A 22262-nucleotide genomic window follows, 5' to 3' on the forward strand; every position below is an offset into this window, starting at 1 on the left:
CACGAGTACATGTCCTATTTCCTTTCGCCCGGAACCAATGGAAAACCAGTGAGCCTTAAGACCTCCCAAAGCTTTAAAAAGGATAGCAACCCTCATTAGTCATAGCTCAGCCTCTGCCCTGCTCCTGTCAGTATGGACCTGACCCTTGTCAATGGTGTCTGCTAGCCAGGCATAACCATCATCTAATTCACAGAAACCCTCCTTTGGACGCTCTACTGACGTTTCTCAATGATCTCTCTCACTGCCTCAACGGTTTCCTTGAACATCTCATCCACTATGGATAAGAAATTGTTCAATCGCTTCATAAGTCCAACTCCCCATCCTGTCCAGCCAGAAAACAACTCCCTTCCAGCTCTCCCTACCCTTCTTACCTCCTTCCACACCATCAGTTTCTCCCAATCGGCTGCAACATAAGATACAGGGACAAGCTTCACCAGGACACATGAACCTCTGGCATTAGGGGGAATTACCTTATAAGCGGCTAACCCGCATAGGAAATAGTACGGACCCGTCAACTCCACACAAGAACTTCTGATAGTAACGGCTCTCCAGTAATAACTGAATAGACTAATGGATCGCTCCCTGAGTCTGAACGTCACACCCTTTTTCCCAGCAGATATAATCTGGTCTATGGGTGTTATTAAAGAGATCGGGGGTTTCATTAGTAAGGTTGACCATTATACCTTCCTCACAACTGGAGGATCCCACAAACTTATGACCTTTACCACATCTATGGGTCGCCTGGCTGCCTGGACACCCATACAGGACTAACAAGCGAGGAGCAGGAGCCAGGGCTATTATTAAACCTATAGCTGATATTACCCTCTAGGAATGTAAAACCAGTGCTATCAACAAATGTCTCCTTGTGGCCCTGGCTAGTTTGATGTGCGTTTCCCTTCCTAAACATTAAACTAAACAAATAAAGAAAAGTGATACTCTTCATTCTTTGACATAGTTGAGCAGCTTCTCGCAGTGACTGGTGGGGTTCCAGTTGTCTCGTCCCTCGAACTTCAGAGAGGTTGGCGTCATCAGCTTGAGTCTGGGTCCGGGAGAGACTCCCAAACCCGGTGGTGGACATCGGGTGACAACCCGTGGGGCTGCCTGGGGGCATACCTGATGGAATAAAGGGTTACAGCGGAACATTCAGGCCATGGATCGGCTGTGATTTTAACCTTCTTTGCAAAAATCTGACGCAAGTACCATCACAGAAAAGGCAGTCGTGATGGTACTCAACGTAATTCCTTACTAGGTTAGAAATTGATTGACAGTTGAAAGGTTAGAATGGTTAGCAAAAAGTTTGAAGATCGTTGTTTTCTACACCACTTTCCCCCCTTCTCATCGTCCTTAAAACCAGGATGAAGAGAAGCTGGATTCAACATGGTGCATCGTCTCAAGGTTAGATGGAGAGATGAGGAAGGGATGAGAGATAGAGAAAGAGAAAGAGAAAAGTGCTTCTCTTGGACTCTGCAGTCTTAGCCGGACGGGAGCACATGACAGTGTTAGTTCGCACTGTCTGGGACTTTTTAATGCCCTGTTGCTGGAGATCAATGGATTCGTGCGGCCACAGTTCTGCTTTCTGGAGGGAACCATGGCTTTGGAGTCTAGTGGGGAATTTACGGACAAACTTTTTCCCAATCCAGACCTCAAAGGTCCCTTCTTTGGGGATGGTCCTCTCTGAACCTACAGTCCCTTGGTGCCAATCTTTGAGGGGCTTAACAACTCCTCCTCCATAGATGGATTTCATGTACTGCTTGGCTGTCCTATAGTCAGAAGTGGTACCCTTCTGTTCCCTAAATTTCCCTAAACACATGCTCGATTCTTCTAAAAGTAGGTGCGTCCACCTACAGTGTCCCGCGACACACGCCTGGACCGTCCCGCGACACACCAGTCCCTTGGTGCCAATCTTTGAGGGGCTTAACAACTCCTCCTCCATAAATGGATTTGATGTACTGCTTGGCTGTCATACAGTGTCCCGCAACACACGCCTGGACTGTGCTATTCCCCTTCGTTCGCCCTAGGATTTCTGGCACCGACACACGGACTCCGTTCACCCTAGTTAGGCCTCAGGAAAAGGAGTAGCAGCGTGAGGAAAAGGGCTCTCACCGACACACGGCGGCCCTCTTACAAAATCACAGTAATATAAATGTTACGAAGTTACAACAAAAACACAATACTCTGTACTGCTCAGCAAACACATCACAATCTCACCATATAATCTCTGTACAATCAACTCAGATCCACCAAGAACTACACAACGGAAAAACACCTACCTCGTCCTTACACAAATAGAGCGAAAACGTTCATTTAACAAATAGAAATTTTCTCTGACGCAGCAGACAAAACTACAGTTTACATTTCTCTCCCATTTTACCTGCTGTGCAGAGAAAAAAATCTGTTGGATCCTTCTAGCTCGCCATCTTGTTATAGAAATATTATTAGTAGAAATCCGCTCGCATCAGACTTTATGTAAGGAAAGGTAAATCTCTCAACCACAGTCAGACAAAGGTGTTTTCATGTTCAGTTCTGCTGAGCAACTCCCCTGCTCCCGCCCAGTCTGTTCACTTTTATTGTTTACTCACAAAAGGTGTAACAATAGAAAAGGGGCTGGCCCATCACCCGACCCCTTACTTCATGTAACAAGGATGCAGGAAGTGATGACATACAGGAAGTGATGACATACAGGAAGTGATGACATAGGAAGACAAGACACCATCATTTAGGATAACATAGCCAGCTAACAAACATATGTATACTATAACCTCCCATAACCACTGGAGTTAACTTTATCCAGCCTTGCTCAGTGATCAATGCCAGATAAAGTTACTATGATCCTCATGCATGTTTATTTACAGGACAACGTCATTATCTCCAGCGGCTGATCAGGCGCACTAGAGACAACAAACGCACGTTCCTTTCATATATTGTTCTCTTAACAAATGCATCCACGCCAAGCCAATAAATCTGCGTCTTGCGCGGGGGCCCTAGCCGGCGTCCATACATCAGCCAACAAAACACTGCTCTGCTGAACACATCAGTCTCCCCCGGCCCACAGCCCAGTGCTGTGACAGGACATACACAGGAAGATATCCACTCCAATGGTTTACCCTGACACTGGGAAACATGATGACAATACACAATATATTAGAAACACATCCTAATAAAATTTCCACAACAATCTCCAGTCTAAATATGTTGAGTTACATAAAAAACGAGACAGACCGCAATATCAAATAATATCCTTTGTGATAGAGCGCATAGAGATAGGCACAAAATGGAGGTGCTCACCTATCCAGAAGATAGGTCATCAATATACATTCCGAGATAACTCCTTTACAGGGGTTATCCAACTCCTATAATGCCCCCCAAAATCACGGGTGACACTAGGGATGCCCCATAAGGGCCTAACAACATGCAATCGTCAGACTGCCAAATCTATTTAGCAATAGGATTTAATATATTGCAAAATATAAAATTCTGTATATTCCAATTTAGTGCTGCCACCTGCAGGCCTACATTGGATTGGAATATACCTGTGAAAGGCCTGAGTCTCCAGCAGGCTGAGCTCTTTCTCAACAAATGAATGACTCCCAAATAGCCGCTCGGGGGAGCCAATTCAGGCCAAGATGCACAGTTCTTCCAGGTTTTCAGCTCTCAGATGCCCAGGTCACATTTGACTATGACATCACCAATGGCAGACATTAGCAATGGGTGCATGAGAAATGTATGTGTGACTGTACCTTCATACTATCAAAACAGCTGATTGTTTGGAAATTAATGAAGACCTAGTCTTACGGACATCACCAGCATCCTCTCCTGACGAGAAAGAGATCAGTTTTGGCCGGATTATTTTTTTTCAAAAGGTTATCTGTCCTGACATGTTTTCTTTTAAAATAATTTTCCTGTGACACAGCAATTCTGTTCTCTGTTATTCATTTTGGAAAATTATGAACAAATTGACAACTGTGTATGAACTAGGGCTGCAGTTAACGATTATTTTAGAAATCGAGTATTCTATCGATTATTTTTTACGATTAATCAAGTAATCTAATAAGAAAAGATGAATTAATAGACTGTTTTCCTTTATAAAAACTCATCAGTCCCCAACACCCTTCCCCCCTGTGCGATCAGCCCAAGTGCATCAGTTCCCCCCAGTACCATCAGCTCCGTTCCCCCCGTGCCTTCAGCTCTTCCTCACCCCGTGCCATCAGCTGCCCCCTCAGTGCCATCAGCTGCCCCCTCAGTGCAAAAAGCTTGCCCCCAAGTGCCACCAGCTTGCGCCCCCAACTACCCCCCAGTGCCACCAGCTTGCCCCCCCAGTGCCACCAGCTTTCCCCCCCAGTACCACCAGCTTGCCCCCCCAGTACCACCAGCTTGCCACCACCTTGCCCCTCCAGTGCCACCACCTTGCCGCCCAGTGCCACCAGCTTGCCCCCAGTGCTACCACCTTGCACCCCAACTGCCCCCAAGTGACACCAGCTTGCCCCCCAGTGCCACCAGCTTGCCCCCCAGGTGCCACCAGTTTGCCCCCCAGGTGCCACCACCTTGCCCCCAGTGCCACTCGCTTGCACCACCAAATGCCCTACAGTGCCACCAAATGCCCCCCAGTGCCACCAGCTTGCACCCCAACTGCCCCCCAGTGCCACCAGCTTGCCCCCCAGTGCCACCAGCTTGCCCCCCAGGTGCCACCAGTTTGCCCCCCAGGTGCCACCACCTGATCCCCAGTGCCACCACCTTGCCCCCAGTGCCACTCGCTTGCGCCACCAAATGCCCTACAGTGCCACCAAATGCCCCCCAGTGCCACCAGCTTGCGCCACCAACTGCTCCCCAATGCCACCATCTCCCCCTCCTAGCCATGTCCCCAGTGACAGTAATTACCTTTCCTGTAGGGGCGCCGTTCCACAGCTCCTCCATCTTCTTCTCTGCGCGCTGCACTGACGTCACACAGCGTCGGGTCATAGTGCGCTTAACTCCCGTTCTGTGGTCACATGACACAAACGAATCCTTGATGCAAAAAATTTGCATCGAGAATTTCATTGTGTTGAATTACTTGATTAAATCGAGTAATTGTTTCAGCCCTAGTATGAACATCCCCCTTCTCAGCTTTCTCTGTCCATGCAGAGTCTGCCATGGTCGGCACTGATTGGATAGTGCCAGACCATGATTCCCCCCGCAAGATGAGCACTCGTGCTTAAACTTGCACTTGTCCCCATAATGGACATATTGGATATTGCATGTGCCCTCATTAAAGAGGAAGCACAAACCCTTCTGAACCGCCACCGAGCCCTCCGACTGTCCTGAACACCTGGCCCTCCCGTTAAAGGACTGACCTGCCCTAACTGGAGCCGTCACCCGCAACCACAGCGCTATATCCTTGTGGTCCCACCTGATACTAGGACGCACCGCCTTGCACTGACGAAACTGTCCGTCATAACGCAACCAAGCAAGCCCCCCATAAACCCGATACGCTTCCCCAATAGTGTCTAAATAGCAAAAAAGCGCAGAACAATTCTCTGGCGCCTTTTCCCCTATAACATTGGCCAGGATCACAAAGGCCTGCAACAAATTTGAGAACGTACACGGAATCAGACAATAACACCACTTATCTTCATCCTCCTTTTTCTTATCCTCTTTCCGTTCCCTATCCAACTAAAAATGCTCTAAAGGGACTAGGCGCCCTTCAAAGCAAATATACACCTCATCCTTTGCTGTGTCATCCAAACGAGGCACATCCCCCTCCTTATCACCGTCTTTACCCCCTTCCTTATCCCCCCCGACTCGGCTGATGTCCCTCCAGTCCCGCCACCACTACTACCGCCGCTCGCTGTCGTCCCCCCCTGACCGGAGCTCCCCTTAGACACCCCACGCCGCCAATGGCAACCCCCACCGTCAATCCAGGTGCCACCAAACCCCGCACCAATTCCCGTAACCCAGCCCAAAGCTCCTTTAACCCTAACCAGCCGCCGCCCCCGGGGTCAGCCCAACCCAGAGGTCCCCTTTGCTACCTCCAAAGGGTTACCCCCTTGCGACTCACCTGGCTGCGCAGATGCTGTGACTCCGCCAGCTGGAACATGAGCTTGAGGGTGTTGCGTGCAGTCGCCCCCATGTCCTAGGATCCTCAGGAACTCCTCTGCAGAGATGTCTTCTCCTGTTGTAGCCTGGGCGCACAGTTCCACAAAGCTCCAGAAGACAGTGAGCCAGCCCTGTGCGGCAGATGCTGAACCTCCATCTTGGCCACTTTACTCCTGCTGCTCTCCCCCTTGCTGGGCATCAGAACCACTGCCCAGAGGTCCGCCATGCTGCCGGATTCCTCCTTGCTTGTGCCTGCCTGGAACTAACCTGCCCCACAGCAGCACGAACCGGAGGATCCATGGAGGGTCTCCTCACTCTGTGGCAGACCCTTGGGGTCACCTCTGGGCTTAGGTGCGCCGGAGGCCTGAACCTCAGCGGCCGTTTTCCTGGGGGCACTTCAGCAGCAGCAGCACCAACCGACCCCGCCAGCAATCCCTGGACCTGAGCCTGCAGCCATCCTGGACCTCTCTGTTCCGCAGCCTCCTAGAGCTGCGCCAGCATCGCCTCCACTTCGGACATGGTGAGTAGGCTCTGGGACACACAGCACACTGTAGCTTTTTTTTTTTTGTTTTGTATTTTAAATAATGGGGAGAATGAATGATCCCTTAACTGTGCCCACTAAAATGGCCCCTTTCCTGCCTTTTGTCCTCCCTTTTAACAGCCTTCCCCCCCCACCAGCTACTCTCCTCCCAGTGTGGCCCTTAACCCCCTGCTAATACCAGATTATTTAGTGACCGCAGTAATGCATAATGTTACGATTTCTTTGTGACTCTTGTAACGACCTCTTGGTTGATATTTTGTTTTTCAGGAACATCATTGAAAAACTGTTTCCTGATACCATAAAAGAAAAATATGAGGACCTTAAGCAGAAAGTTGATATTACCAGAGCCTTGCAGGCCTTCAATAAGTATGGGATCTTCCAGAGTCGGTTGTCTTCCTGGGGCAGAGGTGACTTCTCAGGGGTGCTGGCTGTATTAAAAGGAGTAACAGTAAGTGACCCTCCTGTATAACAGTCATTTGTAATGTCTATACATACATTCCATCTCTTATGTCTTCATACACGTTCACACAATGTGCAGTCTGACATTCAGCATAAACCATTCCTGTCTTCCAAATAAGAGGACTGTGTTTTGTAGTCTAACTTTTTCATTGGCAAAACAGGAGTATTTGATGTGATTGATCAATTGTGGCAAAACTATAAGAATACAAATGGCTTGTATAAGGCATAACATGTATCAGCAGAAAGCATAGAACAGCATGTATTATAACATTTGCATAACACTGAGCAAAATGGCCAAAATGGTTGCCTATACATAGAATGGCCAAAATGGTTGCCTACATGGCTAGCTAACATAAATAACTCCCTCAGTGACACTTCAACTACTAGAACAGCTCTGCATAACATACTGTCCCTGAAACAAAGGTAGATGTCACTCAACAGATATACTTGCACAAAGATGGTGGAGTTTAAGAAGAACTGCATAGAACAGCTCTGCTGATGTCCTGTAGTCTGTATGTAGACTGGAAACTGAGCTTCTCCTTCCCAGAATCCCTTGCACTACCCACAATTTCTAAGTTGCAATATATTTTTACCACCGCTAGATGGTGCTGTTACCTAACTAATAACTACAGGAATACAGAAAGTGCAGCAGAATGAACTAGAAATGAAATAGACGTGAATTGAAATGAATCTCCTCCTTCTGGAGGCAGAACACCATCTGTTCATGTGCCTACACAGTAATGAAGAGGACTATGTTATCACTTCTCTTTATGAACCAGAATAGAGAAACGCTCTGTAAGACTGGCTCCTATCCTGGTGGACACAGAGTCATAATATACATGAAAGCTCATTAGAATGGACACTATGTAGTATTGCACTTTCCAGAGTGCTGCTCAGTCACTAGCTTTTTCAAAGGGGTTGTCTCTTATGCGTACAACACTATAAACCCAATGTGCCATATAGAAGGAATATTGCGGCGCCACATTTTATGAATCAAAACCAATCCAGTCTTGAAAAGGAAGAGTTATTCTGTTTTCTATTAATGGTTTGTAATGGATTGTTTCCCAGGTTGTGTTACTGGTGTGTTATCGGATCACTCAAGCATGTGAACATGACCTCTTGGCCCACAAACCAGTGTCTAAATGGACCCCTGAAGAGGTAGTCCTTTGGCTTGAGCAGTTGGGTCCATGGACGTCTGATTACCAAGACAGATTTTTATCTGTCAGGGTAAATGGAAGGTGAGAATATTGGTATAGATTATTGGAAATTAATGCATCTACTAGCAATATGGCAAGTGTCTAGTATCTTGGTGCTCATCTCTTAGATGCTCTTACAAAAGCAAGTGCATGCTGCTTGTTAATTATCCATCCTCCATTCATTGGCGTGGCTAACAGTAATTTAGCATACAGGGCCCGCTATTTTGTGGTTCTATGCATTGGCAGTGCTATTGCAACTGTTGGATTATTTTCCTTCAGATCTAGTGACAGACTCTCTAAGGCTACTGCCGTACACTCAGGTTTCTGCATGGAATTTTGTACGTCAAAACCAGCAGTGAATTAAAAAAAGAAGTCATATCTGTCCTTTATACTTTCTCTCCTTTTATGATCTGCTCCTGGTTTTGGCTTCCAAAACTGCATGCAGAAAAATGACCATGTGCATTGCTGGCCGTACCCTTAGGTTTTGTACACACAGTGGATATTTACATCTGAAAAATTTGCTGCAGATTTACAGTTTGGAGCGAATCCGCACACAGATTCAGGTCCAGTCAATGTTTTTAATCCACATGCGGCCACTCACTTCGGTTTCTGCAGCAACTGAAGTTACTGTATTTATCAAGGTATCTCACATTTCAAGGCCACTATGGAAAAATCCAGAAGCATGTGAGCTATCTCATGGATTTCCAATTGGATTTTGGCCCTTGAACATTCCACTGTGTGAACATACGCTTAAACGCGGTCATGCCAACCAGTGGCGTACATAGAGAAGTAGGGACCCCATAGCAAGGATAAAACCAGCCCCCCACACCGGACAGAAGGGTTTCTGCCTAAACCCCTTTCAATGACACATGGGCCATTTTTTCCACTGCCTCATTTGCTAAAAGTTGTTCCTTTAGAGGCTGAAATCCTGACCAAGTTTTCACGTCCAGCAGAAGAGAGGATGATCCCAACTGAGCCCCCTCTTGCTCTGGTCTCATAGCAGTCGCATGGTCTGCCATTGTGGTAGTTACGCCCATGAAGCCAACTGATCTGATCATTTACATCTGTCACACTTGTCTTGTCATCCTGCTATTTACTATGTTGTAGAAATATTAATAGTTGTAATCTGCTCGCATCAAACTTTGTGTAAAGAAATAGGTAAATCTCTCTTCCCTCAACCACAGTCAGAGACAGACACAGGTGTTACCATCTTGCTTGAATTCTCCTGAGCAACTCCTCCTCCTCCTGCCCAGTCTGTCTCTTTTATTTACTCACAAAAGGTGTAAAAGGGGCTGGCCCAAGACAAGGATACAGGAAGTGATGACATACAGGAAGTGATGACATACAGGAAGTGATGACATAGGAATAACCTAGCCAGCTAACAAACATGTATACTATAACCTACCATTACCACTGGAGCTAATTTTATCCAGCCTTGCTCAGTGATCAATGCCAGATAAAATTACTATGATCCTCATGCATGTTTATTTACAGGACAACGTCATTATCTCCAGCGGCTGATCAGGCGCACTAGAGACAACAAACGCACGTTCCTTTCATATATTGTTCTCTTAACAAATGCATCCACGCCAAACCAATAAATCTGCGTCTTGCGCGGGGGCCCTAGCCGGCGTCCATACATCAGCCAACAAAACACTGCTCTGCTAAACACATCAGTCTCCCCCGGCCCACAGCCCAGTGCTTAGCACATGGACCATTCGCCGACGGAGACCTCTGCGCCCAGCAGCTGTGACAGGACATACACGGGAAGATATCCACTCCAATGGTTTACCCTGACACTGAGAGACATGATGACAATACACAATATATTAAATACACATCCTAATAAAATTTCCACAACAACTACAATGACAGAAGAAGAAAAGATGTTTTACCTGGATAAGGAACACTACATTTGTGCACTTGTGTTATCATTGCTATAACTTTTTGAGAGCTATTTTTTTTTTAGCTTTTATGAACTGCTGACGTCTACTTCTATGAACAGGCTACTGCTGGTACTGGCTGAGGATGAGTTTTCAAAAGAGCCATACAGTATAGAGAACACCAGTCACCGGAAAGCCATCATCACGGAGCTGGAGAAAGTGAAGACGCTTGGGGTGAAGCCACCTCAGAATTTGTGGGAATATAGGGTAAAGCATTTGTCCACTGTCATATGGTTACATTGGTACAAGTGAAGGTTCTTCACCTATATGTGATGATGTTGCCTGTTGTGTTCTGTGATTGGTATAAGACAAATGGTTCCTGGACCACAGTAAGATTTATTTACGTGCCTGTCACTGAAACTTGCCAGAAAATGTCATCGCTGTGGGGCTACATGATCACTAGCATGAAGGTGCCACAAGTTTTTCTACAGCATTTGCTATTGACTGCAGCAGAACTGCATGCTCATCAACATTCAGTGTCTGGTAGGGTTCACATGGCAAGGTCCCTAACCAAAGAACTTTTCTTAGAACTTTTCATATGGTTGAAAAATATCATATGTCCATCATGTCCTACCAAGGGATGGGAGAGGATGTAGATGAAAGGAAGAGGTCCTGATATACTTTAAAAAATAGTTTTCCCACTCTTAATCCAGGGGAATCTGAGGAAACCATTAATGCATGAAACTGAAATCAGCTTTTGTAGCTGGGGGAGGAGGGGGGGGGGGGGGCAGCCATTACCCCTGCAGCATCACATTGCATCTTTTATTTTGTTTCATATATATATTTACTGGAAAGTGAATGCTTGTTTAGGGGCTTCTGGTAAATATAAACTTTCTTCTTTCTACTCTCTTAGGCGGTAAACTCCGGAAAATCCTATATCCTGTTGTATACCCTGGATTCATTGCCACGGCTCAGCATGTTATACATGTATTTGTTTGATTATACAGAGACCTTTTTACCGTTCATCCACTCCGCATGTCCTCTGCAGGAGGGGGATGAAGAAGACCATATAACCAAATTCATAGTAAGTTCACAGATTTTTAACACCTTCTTAAAGATTTTGTTTACCTTATTTACTATACTCAGTTTTCTTATTGGTTTCAGTAACGCCACTCTTTGTCTAGACACTTTTAGATGCCAGTGTTGTATTCTATGCTATTGAGTAGAGATGAGCGAATTTTTTAAAAATTTGATTCAGCCGGTTCACCGAATTTCCCAAAAAGATTTGATCTGAATTTATTTGTGGCAAATCGCGTTAAAAAATATCTATTTCCTGGCTGCAGAGAGCCTTTATAGTGATGTAGAACACTGTGCCTTGCAGTTACATGCATAGGGAGTCTGATGTGGTAGTGAAACAATACTTTGAGTCAGTATGACATGCAGATGAGAGGTGTTGCTCTTAGAATCACTGCACAATTCACTTATTTGGGCAGTTACGTGGCCAAAACTGACCAAATAACTCAAGTGTGAACTCAGCCTTACAGGTCAATGTTAGCGTCAAAAAGAAGCGCACTCCTTTTACACTGTCGGCAGCTGATTCCACATAGATGTCTACAGAACCTGTTCTATTAAACGCTTATACAAGTAGAGCCCTCCTGACAGAGTGGAGAGGGTGTCAGCCGTAAGTTTGTGTTGACGTCTCAGATTATTTTGCCCTTCCTCTGATCCATCAGAACAATAACCCCCAAAAAACGGATCCTGTCTGTGATGCATACGCCTTCACTCAGTCAGCATTTGGTCAGTAATCAATCAGTATTCCTAAAGCCCAAAAAAAAAAGAAAAAAAGAAGTGGATCCAAAACAGAGATGACACGTCAATGGAATATTTGCATGTCTTCTGTGTTTTGTACCCACTGCTGCTTTTGGCTACCAAATCATAAGCTAACTCTGATGCAAAATATGGACCATGTCATGCAGGCCTTACAGCTGTTACATAGACAGGATCCGTTGTGCGTCTCATTTTTCCTTCTGTCTGACAGATCAGAAGAAGGGTCAAATAAATGATGATGTCAGCCAGGCCGAAAGGCAAAATGGTGGCCCAGTCATGAAGTGGGGAGGGTGGGAACAGCTTGAGAAGTCCAAAGAGTGGCCCTATGACAGGGTGGCACAATGACAGTGTGGAGGTGGCAACAGCATCAGGAGGCCACAGAGTGGCACAACGACAGTGTGGAGGTGGAAGCAGGATCAGGAGGTCACAGAGTGGCACAATGACATAGTGTGAAGGTGGCGGGAGCAGCAGCATCAGGAGGAGGCCACAGAGTGGCAAGGTGACATAGTGTTGAGGTAGCAGCAGCATCAGGAGACCACATAGTGGCAAGGTGACATAGTGTGGAGGTGGCAGCATCAGGAGACCACAGAGTGGCAAGGTGACATAGTGTGGAGGTGGCAGCAGCATTAGGAGACCACAGAGTGGCAAGGTGACATAGTGGGGAGGTGGGTGGCAATACTAGTACCAGCTGAAGATGGTGGGTGAAAGAAGGAGCACTTGGTATCAGATGTGTGGCATCAGGAAGGTGGCATTATCAATGCATTTTAGTAGACCGCGCGTATTTCAGATAACCACTCCAATCAGAGTATCCACTTCTGCACGTATGGGTAAAACATTAGTCTCCACAGGAATCGCTCTTCCTCCACTGACTCCTATGGGATACCAAAATCACACTAATAGTGAAGTACTGCTACTGTCGATTGTAAGCACACCTGATATTATACTCACAGGCGCACAGTAATATGCAGACACTTCAAACAAGCGCTATAGAAGCGAGTACATCAAGGTCCTCTTTCCCGATAGTAATCCTATGAGGATTTCGCTACAATAGTGAAGCACTGTCTCCAATTTGTATAAAACAAGTATTTATTATACTCACAAATTCCATAAAAGGTATAAGCAATTCACAGATAAAAAGCAGCAGCCTTTTGCACGCCCAACCCAGGTTTCGCCTTAGGTTTCGTCAGGGGCATTGACCTCAATCATCAACACTTGTGTTTAAATATCCACCCTTAAACTCCTCCTTAGTTACAGTGGGTCACAATGCTGCTCAAATTCATTAAAAACATACATTTTCTTTTTAAAATAACAAACAATCAAATGAAATCCAAAGGACTTAACCTATAATGTTAATATTTTACGCTCTTATTGGTTATATTCCCATTTTTATCTGCATCAAACGTAGCTTCATTCATAAAATCACTCCACCACACAACTTGCCACATGACTATTTCTCCACCAATGATGATGCAAAACGATCGATATATCTTAAACCCCCTTTATTTTTTTAATATATTACTGAAAAAAATCATCAAGGGGATTTAAACCTCAAGGTAAACTCACACATCCTTCTCCCAAACTTAATATGTATTCATATATTCACGATTCGCACTCGTTCTATGTTACTACCGTAGACCCATTCATAAATCCATTTCATCATGTCATCAAAACCGTAGTTAGTCACATGGTTTTGCACCAGCCAATAACAGCCTTAATCCACCGAAAAAAAACAATAAGAATAGTATATTCTATTTTCAATATAGGGACACACTCCTCTAGCCGGTCAGACAAGGTTTCAGGTCAAACTCCACATTTAACCCACAGGGCTGGATTGTGTCAAGATCATAAATCCACTTTACCTTCTTCCGATCAATCTTGGCCACAGCGTCTCCCCCCTCCAATTCGCCTTCACCAGTTCGATCCCCATAAAGGTAAGTCCCCTTGGATTTTTGTTATTTAAGTAAGCACGTCCTCACTGAATCAGAAATTAAGGTGTTAGGAAAGGGTCTTAAGTTTGCACCCACCAAGGGGTTAAATAAGTTTGAGACATTTCTTGACATTCACAAATATGTCCGGAAGCTAAATATTGCCAAAGATTTTATTAATTTCCAGACACCTATGTTGAAGAATGCCACACAGGTGTCACGGTGGGTAGGATACAAGATACAATAAACACACAGAAAACCTAAAAACAAGCGTCTAGGCCAGAAGCTGGGGATAAAGGTCACCTCCTGACTAATCCCTACCAGCTCTCCCTATACTTCTGTGCCCCCGTGCCTAAGGCTGAAGATTCCCTAAAATCCCTAAGATGGTGAAAGGGGAAAAGAGACAGCCTGCTTCCTCAGGACCTGGAGGGGGCAGGCGTCTCTCTAACAGCCTAGACAGAAAACAAAAAGAAAACAAAACCAGCGTATCTTGTTACTGAGCAGAAACAGCAAATCCTTCCTTTCTTCCTCTGAGCAAGATAGAAGCTATAACCTGCACAGGACACTGGGAAGGGGCGGAATTTAATCTCATACAAGCGACCCCACCCAGTGCACCTGAAGGCAGGCGGATACAGCTCAACTCTAAACCCAAAACAAAAAACTACACACGTGCTGCTAACCTCGCAGACCTTCGCACATAACCTTAACAGGGCATGACACCTATCGGTCAAAGGTTTTACAATGGTAGAGTAGTTCAAGATAAATTTTCTATAATAATTGGTAAACCCCAAAAACCGCTTCAAAGCTTTCTGATTCTCCGGTCGGTCCCATTCCAGAACCACCCGGACCTTTTCGGGGTCCATACGAAAACCAGAGTCAGAAAGCAGATATCCCAGAAACGGAAGCTCTTGAACAGAAAACACACATTTCTCCAATTTAGCATATAATTTATTCTCCCGAATGATCGGCAATGATCGGCAAAACCTGTCTCACGTGATCCTGATGGGTCTTCAGATCAGGAGAGTAAATTAGTATGTCATCCAAGTAAATTACAATGAACCTTCCCACAAAAGGATGGAAAATGTCATTGACAAATCGCTGAAACACCGCTAGCACGTTAGTTAACCCAAAAGGCATAACCAGATTCTCAAAATGACCCTCGTGCGCGTTGAAGGCCGTTTTCCACTCATCCCCCTCCTTGATTCTGATCAGATTGTAGGCCCATCTTAAATCTAACTTGGAGAACACCTTGGCTCCAACAATTTGATCAAAAAGGTCAGAAATCAAAGGAAGGGGATATGGATCACGGACCATAATAAGGTTGAATTCCTGGAAATCCAAACAAGGTCTAAGCAATTCATCCTTTTTCTTTACAAAGAATAAACCAACTGCGACCGGAGACTGCTTGCCAAACTCTCGGCAATATGCTTCCGCATGACCTCTGCCGAGACTTTGGCAACTTAGCCCCTGGGATGAGATTAACCGGACAATCAAATTCACGATGAGGAGGCAACTCCTGAGCCCCACCCTCCGAAAAGACATCTGCAAAATCTGAGAGATACTGAGGTAGAACCATAGTAGACAACCCTGAGATAAATGCACTAAGACTATTGTCCGAACAAAATTCACTCCAACCAATGATCTGCCTTGCCTGCCAATCTATAATTGGGTTATGTTTTATCAACCACGGTAAACCTAAGACCATAGGAGCGGGCAAGTACTTCATGACAAAACAAGAAATGATCTCAACATGTGAATCACCCACCCTTAACTGAATACCATGAGCAATATGAGTGAGACTCCTTTGAGAAAGAGGGGAAGAATCAATTGCAAACACCGGAATCTCTCTTTCTAAAGTGCAAGTACTTAAGCCCAGATTTTGAAGGAAAACAAAATCAATAAGGTTTACCCCAGCACCACAGTCAATGAATACTTCAAAATGAAATTCTCCTGAGTCTAGCGCCACCATAGCTGGAAGGAGAAAACGAGTATTGCAGAGAGAATGCATACCTGCTTGCTCCGACACCCCATTCACACTACCAAGAGTCAGGGATGTTTTTTTTGTTTTCTTTATATATACCTTTTTGTGGTTCTTTATCATCAACTTGCGGTTTAACAAAAGGACAAGCATAAACAAAATGACCACTTTCTCCACAGTACTAACATAGTTTATGCAACCTCCTAAAGTTCCTATTACCAGAACGGAAAGACACCTGACCCAGCTGCATGGGTTCCTCCCCTACCCCAGAATTACATGTAATTTTACTCTGGGGAATCGGTGAGACGAAACAACTCACAGAAGGGATCCCTCGCGCGGAAGGAACCTTACACCTCTCTCTAATGCGTCTATCTAAACGTACTGCTAGAGACATAGCATTCTCCAACGTATCCAGATACTCATGAAAAACGAGGGCATCTTTCAATCTCTCAGACAGCCCCTGACAAAACTGACTACGTAGCGCGGAGTCATTCCACTCAGACTTTGTAGCCCATCTCCGAAACTCAACGCAGTACGCCTCTGCAGTATGTTCTCCTTGTAATAAATTACGCAACTTAGATTCTGCCATCGAGACCCGATCTGGGTCATCATAAATTAATCCCAAGGCTTTAAAAAATTCATCCATTGACCGGTGGGCCAGAGAACCAGTCGGCAGAGAAAAGGCCCAGGACTGTGCGTCCCCTTTAAGCAGGGATATGATTATCCCTACTCTCTGACTCTTATCACCTGATGAAGACGGCCACAGCCGAAAATACAGCTTGCATGATTCTCTAAAGCGGATAAAGTCATCCACACCCCCTGAAAATCTATCAGGGAGAGTGACTTTAGGCTCCCCATAAATTTGACTTCCTCCTATAGCACCTGATGCCAGAGCATTCTGACACCGTGCGACAGAATTACGCAGATCAGCAACCTCTAGGGATAATTCCTGCATGCGATCAACTAACGCATCAATTGACTCCATCTCAAAGCAGCTGAGAAATGGCAGTCTAGGTATTGGCGGGTTATAATGTCATGGTGGGTGGGATACAAAAAACTACACACGTGCTGCTAACCTGGCAGACCTCCGCACATAACCTGAGCAGGGCATGACAACAGGATATGAGATTGTTCATACACAGTTGTGTGAGAAAACTAATTTTTTTCCAAAAAATTCAAATAATGAATGCATAGATGCATTCAAAACAGGAGTATTGAAGGAATTGGAAGAAATTAGCTCTAAACCGAAAAATTATAATCTCACAAAGGAGGAGAATGACGCACTAAGAAAGCTGGAGAAGAACCGGGATATAGTAATAAAACCGGCAGATAAAGGGGGAGGACTTGTAATAATGGATGTAGACAAATATGAGGCTGAATTAATGAGACAACTATCTGATAAGGAGACGTATATGGTCCTAAAGAAAAATCCATTGCCAGAATACAAAATTGAGCTGGATAGGCTCCTTTTGAGGGGATATACAGAGGGAATTATAATCAAGAAAGAATATGAAAATGTAACAATAAAAGCTCCGGTCACCCCAGTTATTTACCATTTGCCAAAAATTCACAAGAGTCAGACAGACCCCCCAGGAAGACCTATAGTCTCAGGCATTAACTCATTAACCAGCAAACTCACAGAATATATCGATTTTTTTCTGCAAAAATATGTCACTAAAACTCCTTCCTTTTTAAAAGACTCAGGAAGCGTTATCTCCTTGGTGAAAGATTTATGCCCGCATAATGAGAACATGTGGCTAGCGACTGTGGACGTAACCTCACTCTATACTATTATCCCAAAAGAACTAGTTATGGAAGCTATTAAGAGACATCTAGATAGCGATCCTGCGATGTCTGAAAAACAAGGTGCATTTATTTTAGAATGTGTCGCATATTGTCTGAACCATAACTACTTTTGGTTTGGAAATTACTATTACCTACAGAAGGTTGGGACGGCGATGGGGGCGGAATTCGCCCCCAGTTGCTCCAACCTGTATATGACATTCTGGGAGGAAGAGAGGATTAACCCACGTCTGGCCAAAGTTACACCATCAGGCACACTTGGGTGACGGTACATTGATGACTGCTTACTCATGTGGGAAGGGGAAAGACAGGGACTTGAAGAATTTATTGGAGAACTAAATAGGAATGACTGGAATCTAAAATTCACCAGCTGCATCAGCAATGAAGCGGTTAATTTCTCACGGATCTCACGGTCTTTGAGGGAGGAATAGTGAAAACAAAAACCTTCTTCAAGGAGATAGATGTGAACGGCTATATTGATATTCATAGCTGTCACTATAGTCCATGGTTGAGGAACATCCTGATGGGACAAATGAAAAGGATCCACCGCAATTAAACAGATCTAGAAACATATAGGGAACAGAGACAGGTCATACTAGAGAGATTTGTTGAAAAGGGTTATGAAAGAATATTAAAAAGGGATTAGTGACACATGGCGTATCGCTGCATTTTAAAATCGCGCATCAAAAAAATCAGAGGGGACTTACCTTTATGGGGATCGAACTGGTGAAGGCGAATTGGCGGGGGGGAGACACTGTGGCCAAGATTGATCGGAAGGAGGTGAAGTGGATTTATGATCTTGACACGATCCATCCCCGTGGGTTAAATGTGGAGTTTGACCTGAAACCTTGTCTGACCGGCTAGAGGAGTGTGTCCCTATATTGAAAATAGAATATACTATTCTTATTGTTTTTGTTCGGCGGATTAAGGCTGTGATTGGCTGTTGCAAAACCATGTGACTAACTACCTGTTTGATGACAGGGTGAAATGGATTTATGAATGGGTCTATGGTAGTAACATGGAACGAGTGCGAATCGTGAATATATGAATACATATTAAGTTTGGGAGAAGGATGTGTGAGTTTTGCTTGAGGTTTATATCCCCTTGATTTTTTTCAGTAATATATAAGAAAATAAATAAATAAGGGTTTAACCACTTACCGTCACGCTAACGCCGAAAGGCGTCATCTCTGCGGCGCTCCCAGGTCACACTAACGCCGATTGGCGTCATCTCGCGTGAGCCGAGATTTCCTGTGAACGCGCGCACACAGGCGCGCGCGCTCACAGGAACGGAAGGTAAGAGAGTTGATCTCCAGCCTGCCAGCGGCGATCGTTCGCTGGCAGGCTGGAGATGTGATTTTTTTTAACCCCTAACAGGTATATTAGACGCTGTTTTGATAACAGCGTCTAATATACCTGCTACCTGGTCCTCTGGTGGTCCCCTTTGTTTGGATCGACCACCAGAGGACACAGGTAGCTCAGTAAAGTAGCACCAAGCACCACTACACTACACTACACCCCCCCCCGTCACCTATTAACCCCTTATTAGCCCCTGATCACCCCATATAGACTCCCTGATCACCCCCCTGTCATTGATTACCCCCCTGTCATTGATCACACCCCTGTAAAGCTCCATTTAGATGTCCGCATGATTTTTACGGATCCACTGATAGATGGATCGGATCCGCAAAACGCACACGGACGTCTGAATGGAGCCTTACAGGGGCGTGATCAATGACTGTGGTGATCACCCCATATAGACCCCCTGATCACCCCCCTGTCATTGATCACACCCCTGTAAAGCTCCATTCAGACGTCCGCATGATTTTTACGGATCCACTGATAGATGGATCGGATCCGCAAAACACATACAGGCGTCTCCCTGGAGCCTTCCAGGGGGGGTGATCACCCCATATAGACTCCCTGATCACCCCCCTGTCATTGATCACCCCCCCTGTCAGGCTGCATTCAGATGTCCGTATGATTTTTACGAATCCACGGATACATGGATCAGATCCGCAAAACACATACGGACATCTGAATGGAGCCTTACAGGGGCGTGATCAATGACTGTGGTGATCACCCCATATAGACTCCCTGATCACCCCCCTATCATTGATTACCCCCCTGTCATTGATAACCCCCTGTAAAGCTCCATTCAGACGTCCGCATGATTTTTACGGATCCACTGATAGATTCCCATATAGACTCCCTGATCACCCCCCTGTCATTGATCACCCCCCCTGTCATTGATCACCCCCCTGTCATTGATTACCCCCCTGTCATTGATCACACCCCTGTAAAGCTCCATTCAGACGTCCGCATGATTTTTACGGATCCACTGATAGATGGATCGGATCCGCAAAACGCATATGGACGTCTGAATGGAGCCTTACAGGGGCGTGATCAATGACTGTGGTGATCACCCCATATAGACTCCCTGATCACCCCCCTATCATTGATTACCCCCCTGTCATTGATAACCCCCTGTAAAGCTCCATTCAGACGTCCGCATGATTTTTACGGATCCACTGATAGATGGATCGGATCCGCAAAACACATACAGGCGTCTCCCTGGAGCCTTCCAGGGGGGGTGATCACCCCATATAGACTCCCTGATCACCCCCCTGTCATTGATCACCCCCCCCTGTCAGGCTGCATTCAGATGTCTGTATGATTTTTACGGATCCACGGATACATGGATCGGATCCGCAAAACACATACGGACATCTGAATGGAGCCTTATAGGGGGGTGATCAATGACAGGGGGGTGATCACCCCATATAGACTCCCTGATCACCCCCCTGTCATTGATTACCCCCTGTCATTGATCACCCCCCTGTCATTGATCACCCCTCTGTAAGGCTCCATTCAGACATTTTTTTGGCCCAAGTTAGCGGAATTATTTTTTTTTTCTTACAAAGTCTCATATTCCACTAACTTGTGTCAAAAAATTAAATCTCACATGAACTCACCATACCCCTCACGGAATCCAAATGCGTAAAAATTTTTAGACATTTATTTTCCAGACTTCTTCTCACGCTTTAGGGCCCCTAGAATGCCAGGGCAGTATAAATACCCCACATGTGACCCCATTTCGGAAAGAAGACACCCCCAGGTATTCCGTGAGGGGCATATTGAGTCCATGAAAGATTTAAATTTTTGTCCCAAGTTAGCGGAAAGGGAGACTTTGTGAGAAAAAAATAAAAAATATCAATTTCCGCTAACTTGTGCCAAAAAAAAAAATTTCTATGAACTCGCCATGCCCCTCATTGAATACCTTGGGGTGTCTTCTTTCCAAAATGGGGTCACATGTGGGGTATTTATACTGCCCTGGCATTCTAGGGGCCCCAAAGCGTGAGAAGAAGTCTGGTATCCAAATGTCTAAAAATGCCCTCCTAAAAGGAATTTGGGCACCTTTGCGCATCTAGGCTGCAAAAAAAGTGTCACACATCTGGTATCGCCGTACTCAGGAGAAGTTGGGGAATGTGTTTTGGGGTGTCATTTTACATATACCCATGCTGGGTGAGAGAAATATCTTGGTCAAATGCCAACTTTGTATAAAAAAATGGGAAAAGTTGTCTTTTGCCAAGATATTTCTCTCACCCAGCATGGGTATATGTAAAATAACACCCCAAAACACATTCCCCAACTTCTCCTGAATACGGCGATACCACATGTGTGACACTTTTTTGCAGCCTAGGTGGGCAAAGGGGCCCATATTCCAAAGACCACCTTTAGGATTTCACAGGTCATACCTACTTACCACACATTAGGGCCCCTGGAAAATGCCAGGGCAGTATAACTACCCCACAAGTGACCCCATTTTGGAAAGAAGACACCCCAAGGTATTCCGTGAGGGGCATGGCGAGTTCCTAGAATTTTTTATTTTTTGTCACAAGTTAGTGGAAAATGATGATTTTTTTTATTTTTTATTTTTTCTTATAAAGTCTCATATTCCACTAACTTGTGACAAAAAATAAAAACTTCCATGAACTCACTATGCCCCTCACGGAATACCTTGGGGTGTCTTCTTTCCAAAATGGGGTCACTTGTGGGGTAGTTATACTGCCCTGGCATTCTAGGGGCCCAAATGTGTGGTAAGGAGTTTGAAATCAAATTCTGTAAACAATTACCAGTGAAATCCGAAAGGTGCTCTTTGGAATATGGGCCCCTTTGCCCACCTAGGCTGCAAAAAAGTGTCACACATGTGGTATCTCCGTATTCAGGAGAAGTTGGGGAATGTGTTTTGGGGTGTCATTTTACATATTCCCATGCTGGGTGAGAGAAATATCTTGGCAAAAGACAACTTTTACAATTTTTTTATACAAAGTTGTCTTTTGCCAAGATATTTCTCTCACCCAGCATGGGTATATGTAAAATGACACCCCAAAACACATTCCCCAACTTCTCCTGAATACGGAGATACCACATGTGTGACATTTTTTTGCAGCCTAGGTGGGCAAAGGGGCCCACATTCCAAAGAGCACCTTTCGGATTTCACCAGCCATTTTTTACAGAATTTGATTTCAAACTCCTTACCACACATTAGGGCCCCTAGAATGCCAGGGCAGTATAACTA

General features: G+C 45.2%; 1 protein-coding gene across 1 annotated transcript in view; it reads left to right on the forward strand.

Moving 5' to 3' along the window:
- LOC121008752 (bifunctional apoptosis regulator-like) overlaps positions 1–22262 on the forward strand; it is a 76023-nt gene that overhangs the window by 2858 nt on the left and 50903 nt on the right. The window contains exons 2-5 of the mRNA XM_040441447.1: positions 6878–7058; positions 8138–8307; positions 10271–10415; positions 11062–11232. Coding sequence (XP_040297381.1) covers positions 6878–7058; positions 8138–8307; positions 10271–10415; positions 11062–11232 — 667 coding nt within the window. The remainder of the gene's footprint in view (positions 1–6877; positions 7059–8137; positions 8308–10270; positions 10416–11061; positions 11233–22262) is intronic.

The sequence above is a fragment of the Bufo bufo genome, chromosome 7 (assembly GCF_905171765.1).
Source record: "Bufo bufo chromosome 7, aBufBuf1.1, whole genome shotgun sequence".
In the NCBI taxonomy this organism is placed as follows: domain Eukaryota; kingdom Metazoa; phylum Chordata; class Amphibia; order Anura; family Bufonidae; genus Bufo; species Bufo bufo.